The sequence below is a fragment of the Semicossyphus pulcher genome, unplaced genomic scaffold (assembly GCF_022749685.1).
Source record: "Semicossyphus pulcher isolate SPU_LCO1_2020_fin unplaced genomic scaffold, fSemPul1.0.p SCAF_19, whole genome shotgun sequence".
Taxonomy (NCBI): domain Eukaryota; kingdom Metazoa; phylum Chordata; class Actinopteri; order Labriformes; family Labridae; genus Semicossyphus; species Semicossyphus pulcher.
The window spans coordinates 21,114,698-21,125,375 of record NW_027211692.1 but is presented as its reverse complement, the minus strand read 5'-3'; the positions used below and the strand labels follow the sequence as shown (position 1 = coordinate 21,125,375).

The following is a 10,678-nucleotide window of genomic DNA, read 5'->3' as shown; positions in this document are numbered from 1 at the left end:
ATAATTAGCATCACCTCTCCTTTCCAAACAGTCCTGACAAACTGAAAATCTGTCAATATTCAAAATGGCCTTGGAAACGAGCAGCTTCTGCAACACAACAGTGCAAGACTAGCTTTAAGTTGAGCCACAAATGTCCATTCAAATACTGAGCTCACTGACCTGTGATGGCTGTTCTGAATTAAGATACTGAGCTGTGAATAGGCGCTGATGTAAACTCTGATCCTATATTGTTTCGGAAGCATGCTGTTGTGCTACTGACAACTTGTCCATCTTGACGTGCGCTCCCAGACACGCGCACGCACACGCATACCACGCAGGAAATTCCCGCCCCAGCGGCAAAAGTGAAGAACTGAACATCACTTCCTGGTTACGGATAGAAGCGAGTGAGCCACGTAACGTTGGTGTCAACAACAAACCTACTTTCTTATCCGGTAAAATATCAGTGGAATTATACATAATAACTAGAAGTCATATTATATGTATAACACTCAAATATGTGTATAGCAACTTCTTGTGGGGTGTACGGGAGGTTCACGTTTCAGTTTGAACTACAACTACCAGATTTCCTTACAGCAGATTATTCTGAAACTTCCGGGTTATGCGTGCTTGAGTTCCCCGCCTTTTGAGTAAGCAGTGGTGTCCCCGGGACGTCTCCTTCAGAATAATATCGCTTACTGTTTTAATGTGACGCTTTATAACGGATTTCTAAAACTTACACTGAAGATGTAGCTCACTGTTCACTGCTGGGCCCTTAATATTAACCAACAGGCAGTCATGTTGCTGCCATCCGACGTCGCCCGGCTTGTTTTGGGTAAGTCTGGCGTAATTGTTTTACAAAGCGAAGCTGTAGCTGTAGCTGTAGCTTTAGCCAACAATAATATTCAGCTCTAAACAAGAGGCCAAAAGCTTGCAATCCTTAACTTTTTACAAGCCACTGGTATTCATGTAGCGTATTACGGATCCTTTCCGTTTGCCGTTGGAGCTTTGTTGTAACGTTATTCCAGTTTATTCGTAACTGCATGTTGATAAATGTCCTTTCCTTCCTCAGGGTACCTCCAAGACGAGGGACTATCCTCTACAAGCCAAGCTTTTATTCATGAGAGCCCAAACCTTAAAGAGTATGCCGACCATACCACAGAGGACGGGACAATTCCTGCTTGTGTGTTTGTAAGTGCACTCTCTCTCAAAGATAATGTCATGCACACAAAGGTACAACTTGCATCCATGATGCATTGTTTTTTTCTCCCTACACAGTCTGTCTTTGGAAAAGGTCTAACAACCATCCTAAACGAGTATGTGGCTGCCAGAACAAAAGGTGAGTTAACATCACAAAATCTACGAATTGTTATATATGCTTAGTCGTGTGACAAATTTGTGTTTTTGCTAATTTGTCTTTTTTTGTGTAGAGTCTTGTTATGAGGTACCGGCCATGATGACTTCCTTGTGGAAGAAGCTGGATTTTACACTTAACCAGATTAAGTAATGAGTTTCATTATCTAAATCTCTTCAGTTGAAACAGACCGCTAGCTCCCATGTCAGTGTTTTTAATGAAAGCTGACTTTAAGAGGCTTCCTTAATAATATTATTACATCATTCCTCTTTATCTTTTCTTAGATCTTTGCAAAACTCCCCAGCTTTATCAGCATGTCAAAGAAGTAAGTTTGTTGTATTTTTATAATTTTTTTATTTTCATTTAATATTCTGTTATTCACTCCCATTGCATTATTTTGTGTCAAAAGGACATCACTGGTACATAAATGCATCCAGAGATACCATTTCAGTTAGGGTTGTATTGAATGCTGTGTTTTCTCAGGTTTTTATATGTATACTACTTATTTACCCACCTCTGTCCATCACAGCACGCTCACGTGTTGGTTTGGCAAACATGGCGAGACAGCGTGTCTTGGCAGTGACTTCAACCAGTGCTGTTGTCTGCTCATCAGTTTCTGAAACGAGCTCCGTCATCAGCCCTGCAAACATCTCCCACAGCATGCTTGGCCACTCTACTCCTGTGAGCTACAGTGCCCCGCACACTAGACCAGCTACTGGCAGTGGCACACACCAGCAGATCCAAGATGTCAGCCGATTACTAAATACGCCCAGTCAGTATCACAAAGTGTGCTTCACCTTCTTTGTCTTTGTTTTTTATGAGGTAGATGAGGTGAAAACATGGAAGGTTGTCTTGTGATGAAAAATGTATCTATATTTTTTTATTTTAAATTCCTCAGTGTTCATAGGTTCAGCAGTCATTTCCCTACTGCCCTGACAGCATTTCTAATTTTATACAGCACAGATGTTGACACAAACCATGTCATGTGTGAGGTATTTTCTTTGAAATGAACAAAAGTCAGTTTTAATACGCACAACTCAAACAGATAACCATGTATTTATAGTTATAGTTTGGAAAAGTTTCTATTAAAAGCCTAGGATTTCTTCCTTTCTTGTAGGGCTCATTAAGTATTTAGCAATATTTGCAAGCTATCATCATCATTAAAAAAAAAAAAAAAAACAGCATTTCCATAATGTGTGACATATGTTATTACAGGAGATTCACCTGTACAGATAATTGTTTCAGAACATCGGTTAAATCCAGGCCCAATGTCTCCTGGACGAAGAAAATGGTAAGGATTTATTATTGTATGGCTTTAATTGTTAACACCTATTAATGGAAGTGTGCTAATGACAGACTATGTTCTCCTTTAACCCACGGTGGCTTAAAAATGCAGTTTTCTCAGATCAGGACTCAAGTACAGAAGTAAATATCAATAAATAGGCCTCTTTTTGCAAGACATTTTGATATGTCAGCGTTTAAAAAAGCAAAGGTGTTAATAATGGTTGAATTCTATATAGCAGCTTCATTTTCAGGGTCACCTTTTTTTTTATTACTCTCACTTGTGAATTTTCTACTAGACAAGTCAAAATGCTTGCTGTTTTATAATTAATGCATCACAAACTTGCATTATCACAAAATTTGGCATATTTTGGTTGAAGTTGCCACTTAAGTCGGCTTTAATAGATTGTTGACATAGTGCACATTTTGACTCATCAAACAGAGGTGCAAACAGTAACTATTACAGTGCCTTGTTTGTGGTTCGTTGTGCTGGGGACAGGGCCGTGATTTAAACTGCTTTCACAGCAAAGATTTAGACGAATGATTGCAAGAAAAGCACAATTGTAATTGAAAATTTTGTTCTATTTGGTTGAAACCAGTCAGTCATAAGTTGTAAATCTTGTTTATATTGAGAAATCTTTAAACGTGTGGATGAATACAGGATGTTTACTCAATATTTTTGGTGCTTTACACATCAGTTTTGTGAAGCTTAATGCATGATTGTGCTTTATGTCTGAGAAGTGTTGACTAATATATATTTTTTAATGAGATTGCCCTTAAATGTGCTCATATTGTTTTGTAAATGTTGACCCCCAACACTAATAATTTCTGCTGCATTCAGGGACACCCCTAGAAAGAGAAGTGGTACTCCGAGTGGGTCCAGTCTTCCTGTTAGATGTGCCACGGCTGCCAGTGGCCACAGTGCAGAATCCCAACCTGAGGAAACTGGTGATGAGAACTTTCCTGTAAGTAGATTTGTGTGTTTGATCTCAGATTTCCCTGTAGGTTGTTGTTCATTGTATGACTCCTGAAACAAATGTATTTTTGTACTGAATTTATTGAATGACAAGATACTCCAGACACAAAACAAGGTTTAACACTGTACTTTTAATGAGTTTGATCTGGTTCTCATGCTAATTTTAGAACATTTTTCAGGACCAGCGTCCCTGGGACGGGTCTAAAAAATTTTTAGATTTATTAATTTTGTGACTTTACAACACATGCTGATCTCCACAGCAACTTGTGATACAAAATGCACGTGACAAGATATTGGGGGACAGATCGTTACAAGAGAAGCTTGCGGAAAACATCAATAAAATCCTTGCCAGGTATGTGTGCGGCAGCTCATTGCTTAAAATGTGTTGTGAGAGATGATTTCTGATTTTGTCTGCAATCAAAACTATGTATAGCCATGTTATGGAATGCTTTACGTATGTCAATTTTGATCTCTGACATCAGTGATCCAACACCCCAAACACCCTCAAAGCCCTCTTCAAGTACAATGGAGGCAGACCAGTCTATAGATGAAATCCTAGGATTACAGGTGCGGAAAAACATAAATACTTACTTTTCTCATAAACATTAATCAATATCACTTCATCAAGCTGTTCTTATTTTCCCTGTGTTGTTACATTATTTTTTGGAACTATATTCTCCGGTACAGGGGGAAATTCATATGAGTGACGATGCCATTCATGACATTTTGGAGCAGACAGAGTCTGACCCAGCTTTTCAGGCCCTCTTTGATCTCTTCGAATACAGTAACTATGACTTACTTTGCTTTATTTTTTGGTTTTTGGTTTGTTTAGCTGTACTCTTCAGCTGTATAAAAGCACATTGCAAAGTCATTTTATAACCGACTTTTTGTATTTTCAGATAAAACCAAATTTCCTGATGGAGAACCAGAGGATGGAAATGTTAGTAGTAGTCCAGAAGACTGTAACACGGCTGGACCTTCAACTGCAGTAAGACCTTGTCAGAATGATGAGCCAGGTATGCTTGCAATCTCACAGCACTACACACTGATAAGAAGCCACCTTTGATTATTGCCTTCCATCTCAAAGGTCAAGTATCAAGTAGCAGTCATAGTATCTACCTTAACTTAATCACAAGGCATATTTTTTCTCTACATAACTTCCACCTTGTCTATGTTGTTGTTATTGTATGTTGAATAAGGACAACCGCTCACAAGCATCACAAGGTTTTTGCAGAGTCCCACCAGCTTTTTGTATACTGCAGCAATGGACTGGCTATACTGTACTTTTTACACAACCCTAACACAAGTTAAAGACTGAGCTGCTTTAAATTCACTGGTAGGGACAGAAATAATCATGACATTTTCTGTTTAATTCTTTTAGGCACAAGACAGAAAGAGGCTGATTACTTAGATCCAACACCATTGTCAGTTAAGATGAAAGTGCCTGACCAGAAAGAGCGCAAGACCAGAAAGTCAACTGCTCCCACCTTGTTAAAGAAAACGGTTCTTGGCCCCAGCAGCAGAGCATCCAGAATTGAAAACAGCACAGCCAGATTGTTAGTGAGTCAAGGGGAGCACCGGGGTGTGTCACCTGCTGCAAGGGACTCGAACAGAGAAGTAAATGCCTCAGTTATCAATGACAGTGTTTTGGAAACACCAATGGATATCGATGAGCCGTTGAATAGGCCTCCTACTCCCTCAGACATTGTAGCTAGACAGGAGCCTGCCACAAAGGAGAGAGCTTTGACCACAGCTGCCCTGAGTGAAACAACCACAGTTCCTTCCTCAAACACCTCTGCTGGAATTGCTCTAGCGGAAGGGACATTGATCTCTGTTGTGGACAAAAAACAGGCACAAGAGTTTAAACAGGCACAAGGATCTAAAGAGCAACCTGCTGCTGCCTGCTCATCAGCTCTTAGTAATCCGCCTTCAATTTTCTCCCCTGTACAAGTTGAAGGGAACAACATTCCACTGCAGACTGCTAACCTACCTCATATGTCAATCTCAAGCAGTGGAGGAGACACTCAACTGGTGTTTACCCCCTCAACTTTTGATTTAGCCTCATCCACATCTGCCTCTAGCCATGCCGCAGCTATGACTGTGCGTGCCTTGCCCTCATCTGCTTCTACTACTATATCACACACAGCAACTTCTGGCTCACCTACATCTGCTTCGACCTCTACAGCGCAAACCGCTACACCTGCCTCATCTACACTTGCATCACTAGCAACCTCCTCCTCTTGTGCCCCACTTATTGCTGCACCTGATCCCCTAGTGAACAACCACGCCGCCCAAAGCAAGGCTGCGGCTGATTCAAATATAGTTTCTTTGAAGATCATCATCGACGATAACCAGGATGAGCATTCTTCTAATGACACAGCCTTGAATCAGACGATTTCAAGCACATCCGGTGACAAGATACCCACCATCTATCTTTCCTCTCCAGCTAAGTCTCCTGCAGGCACACCAAAAGCCAACTTAGATGAGGCGGCACTGGCAGTAAGTGGCTTACAAAGCTCTGAGGGACATGCCAGTCCTCTCAGCATTAAGGCTGTAGTTGCATCCCCATTAACTGGGACATCACAGGCCCAGCAGAACTACATCATTCAACTACCCCTGGACACCACTAACCCAGCCCTCCAAGGAGCGACTGCCAGCTATTTCTTTGTGGCTGAACCCCCAACTACAGATGCTCAAACTAGACATGTGGTACTGTCTCCTGGTGCCTCAAGGGGACAGTCGCTGCCCACCAACCAGTATGGGGTGACCACACCAATTTGCACTCAAGGCTTCTCCACTGGTAAGAGACAAAAGATTCAATCCATTTGCTTTGTCTGTCATTTTTATTTGGATTTGTGGCTTTTTGGTCGATTTCACATACAAATGCCGATGTTGCTTCAACACCACTTGCAAGTAAATGATGACGATGAAGCAACACACAACACACTTAAAACGGCTTACTATTATTAGTGTTTATATTATTAAAAACAAACTGTGCTCTTTTTGTGCAGGGTCAGCACTCATCCTACCGTCATCTGTTAAGCCCATGATGCTTCCTGCTTCTGTTGTGGGCCAGAAAGCTATCGGAAAGGTCCAGAGGGTGTCGAATCAGGTAATAACTTGATCTAGAGTCCTATCTCTCCATTCCCACCAGATTAATGGGGCAATACCTGATCATTTTAGTTTTTCTCCAACTTTCATCTACACTTCAACCCCTTCAACAATACTTTGGTGCATGACAAAGTATCTTGAAATATAATGTCCTAACCATTATGTGCTTTTCCCAGCACACTCATTAATAGTTTTGTGGTTGGTGAGGCCCAAATAATAGCAAAATTATTAGCACCTGTCTTAAGCCAGGACTTTATAATTGTGTAGACCCTTAGCAACATTATGAGTTATACAACTCATTGACTAATTAACTTAATTTGTATATCTACAGCTTGTTGCCATACCAAACCCAGTAACTGTACAGCAGTCAGGAAGTGTCAAGCCAAAACATCCAACGCTGGCAATTAAACAGTCTACAACTGCAGGTAAGTTACAGTTAACTTGGAGCAGTTCTTCCTGTTAGCTAGAGGTATAGATTATTAACAATGGCATAATAACCTTTTACTTTACCGTACCATAGGATTTCCTCAGAGTTACTCTGCTTAATGTTTTGATGCCCCTGTCTTACTTCTCTGACTTTATCCTTCTAAATTCCAGGCACAGAGCAATGTCTGGTTGGTAAGTTGGTTCAACCTGTGTCAGCTGCAAACACAGGCCAACAGGATAAGGCAAAGGTTCCTAAACATCGGAGAATTTTATGTTTTGAGTCTTCTGCAGAAGTTCAACCACAAATGGCTAAAACCACCTTATCTACAACTACAAATATATCTACATCACGACCTGTCCAGCAGACTGAAAAAGATAAGCAACACTCTGCCACTGGAACCAAGCCTAATATCTTGGGTGGCAACAAGCCCAAGAGGAGGGTGCAGCCTGTCAGATGTTCAACGGATCCCCAGACTGGAGGAGGATTTGAGAAGAAGGCAGAGAGGTTAATGGCTTCACAACAGCACCAGAAAGATCCTGTTAAAAAGAACTCTGGAAAACAGGATAATAGACATAGCCAAGAGTCTCAAATTGCAAGTTCCAGTAGGAAGGATGCCTCTCAGCTTGAACCTTTAAAAAACTCAGAATCAGGAAGAAAATCACCATCTATCCACAGGAAACAAAGTCAAGATAGGGATGGTGAAGGAGCAACAGCTCGGGATCCTCATAAATCGAAGAGTTTGTCCTCTGATGCTGCACCGAAATCAGGAACTAGAAAAGAGAAAGAGGACAGCAGCAAGAAAGAACTTGGAGAAAAAGCTCCTGTGAAATCACTTGAGGGGCATACAGAAAAGAGGACTCTCTCCCAGGAGGTGCCTAATGTTACAGCTAACAAGGAAAATGAAATTAAGGGCAGCATGCAAGAGCAGTCAACACAGTCCTCTTCACCATCAAGAGACCTTAATTCTCCAGCTATAACTCAGCCTGTATCTAATCCTCAGTCCAAGGCTACAAAAGCCCCTTCAAAGACCAGCTCTCTGGCCAAACAGGCTGCAGAGATGCTGCAGGATATCCAGGGGCTCAACTCCCCTTCCACTCCAGTCAAGAGACGTGGAGCTGTCAGTTCAGACCCTTGTCTTCCCCAGACTCCCGGGACTGGCCTTAACGAGGACCAGTTCGCTGACTGTGCCAAGACTCCTTCTCAACAGAGGAAGGGTAAAGATAGAGAGGGGACTCCTAAGCATCTAATGCCTCCGAACAACCCAGATGTCCCCACCTGCAGCCCAGCCAGTGAGGCTGGCAGTGAAAACAGCATTAACATGGCTGCTCACACACTGATGATTCTTTCTCGTGCTGCCATCGCCAGGACCGGCACTCCACTGAAGGACAGTTTGCGTCAGGAGGGAGTCGGAGAAAAGTCTCCCACAAGCTCAAAGAACTCTAAGAAGCGTAAACCATCTTCTCCCACAGCCAGCCCGCCTGCAAAGAAAGACCGGGTAAGTACAACACTTATCTCTATTTACACATTCTACATAGAAATGTATAATCTGTAGGCAGGGACCTATATTTCCGTGATGGCAAGTGTTCTGTTTTCCGTTTGTAGTACGCTTGTAGTCTAAGTAATATTGACCAGTCATGCATCAGCAGGCTGTGGCGTATGCAGGAAAAACAGTCCATGTGTAGAGCAAAAGCAGGCACAGGCATGAAATGCACTGTAATGACATCCAGGCTCCCATCAGCATCATCTGACGACAATTTAACTTCTTATTAATCTCTATATCTGCAGCAGACATCTGCAGCAAGTTCAGCTAACACTCTGTTTTAGATCTAAAATTCAACTTTAGATAAATTCCTTTGATGCTGTGTCACAAAAGCCGTTCAGTGTTCAGATTTCCCAACTTCCTCGAATGCATCAGAAATGATCAATTTGACCTCCGTTCAACAATCGAGCATTTTAAAAGTAGTTTTCTTCTCCTCTTGAGGACAGACCTGACAAAGCTTGCATTTATACTTTTTACAAATCTGCATCATGATGTTGAAATTTCAGCAAAAGCAAGACCCGTTAATTAAAGTAAATCTCGAGAAAACCGGGTTATTTTCTGTATATGATGACGCTAACCGCCGGCTACATACCCCGGCATGTTCACATGTGTCCCCAGAGGCTATATTGTCGTCAGACCACAGCCGATGGCATCCGAGATTGGTACAACACCAATATTCACTAAAATGTTTTTAAGCATTTAAACTATCCATGTTTCCTGTAACAGACATTTTCTGCTTCAGCGGTATTCTAATTTCAGATTAAATGTTGGCGTGCCACTGACAAGAAATTTCATTATTAAATTAAAATGTTTTATATTTTTGGTTTAATATTGACTGAATTGTTTATTAATTTACTAATAATTTCAGCTTTACTTTGATGTTTTGCTTGGTGTTCTTTAAGCAAACTTTAATAACAACTCCCACAACTCTACAAGACAAATATGTTCTCGCTCTGGCTTTCTTCAATATTTTAATGTTGTAGAAGTGTGTTTTTCTTATTTTCATTTGAAATTATTTTTTTGTTTTTTTTCAGACTGTCTGATGAATAATTAAAGGACATTGCCTCATTGTTGGCATTAAAGGAAGAGGATTTTTTATGTATTTTTTGCGGTGTATCTTATTCTGATTTTATTTATTTAAATCCGCAGGAACGGAAGAAACTTGTGGATTGTTTTCCACAAGACTTGGATGTGGACAAGTTCCTATCTTCACTTCACTACGATGAATGAAACCAGACACATCCACAGGAAGGGACTCGAATATCACTACCTGATTAGGTTACTATCCAGGAATAGAACAAGCCATCTGCTAAACCTGTGCCTATGGTTCCCATTGGTAACCTTGCCCAAGACCTTATAAGCTCTTTCAGTAAATGAGCGACTTTGATTTAGTGGACTACTAGTCCTATGAGATGCAGCTGCAGGGCAACCATGGGACTTTGTTGTGTTTTTTTTAATCCTTATGTTTGCTTTTGTTTCAAACCTTGTTGTTTTGAGCTACATGAAAAACAACACAAATTGGTGTCAGGCACTTTGACATAATGGTTGCTTGTTGTTAAAGTTGGTGATTCAACGCATTTCTTTTGGTCAATATTTGACTCTAGTTATAGGAATTCAGCAAACACTGACTGACAGGTTTTATGTAAAATACATTTTGAAATATGTCTCTACCATAAATTTTAGTAATACCAAATGAAGGGCTCTCATTGATTTCAGGTTTTAACACTCGGAAAAGTATGTTTAATTGATAAATAAAAGAGTAATGGCAAGATTGTCGTTTGTGGCAAACAGTTTTTAATCCCCTCATGGGATAAGACACCCCTAGAAAAATCACTGCAACTGTTTAAATTTGTATACTAAGGACTCATTCCATGTTACAATAAAACAAAGCAACATTCCTGTGTGTTTTTCCTCACTATATACACATTGGCACTGTTCCAATGTATTTGGTAAGGTAATGGCTTTGTTTAAAATCGCAAGTGTATTCTGCAAAAAAAAAAGTGTGAATGCTGA

At 40.7% G+C, this 10,678-nt stretch overlaps 1 protein-coding gene across 1 annotated transcript; it reads left to right on the top strand.

The window, feature by feature from the left end:
- The first annotated feature begins 669 nt into the window (after window positions 1–669).
- Window positions 670–10,544, top strand: npat (nuclear protein, ataxia-telangiectasia locus). The gene is made up of 17 exons (XM_069668425.1): window positions 670–811; window positions 1,049–1,167; window positions 1,255–1,315; window positions 1,407–1,479; window positions 1,615–1,655; window positions 1,860–2,102; window positions 2,546–2,621; window positions 3,453–3,576; window positions 3,848–3,939; window positions 4,070–4,154; window positions 4,275–4,371; window positions 4,487–4,603; window positions 4,969–6,387; window positions 6,599–6,699; window positions 7,030–7,123; window positions 7,296–8,620; window positions 9,815–10,544. The coding sequence occupies exons 1-17, from the start codon at window positions 775–777 to the stop codon at window positions 9,893–9,895; spliced, it is 4,185 nt and encodes a 1,394-aa protein (XP_069524526.1). The 5' UTR covers window positions 670–774; the 3' UTR covers window positions 9,896–10,544.
- Window positions 10,545–10,678: the final 134 nt, after the last annotated feature.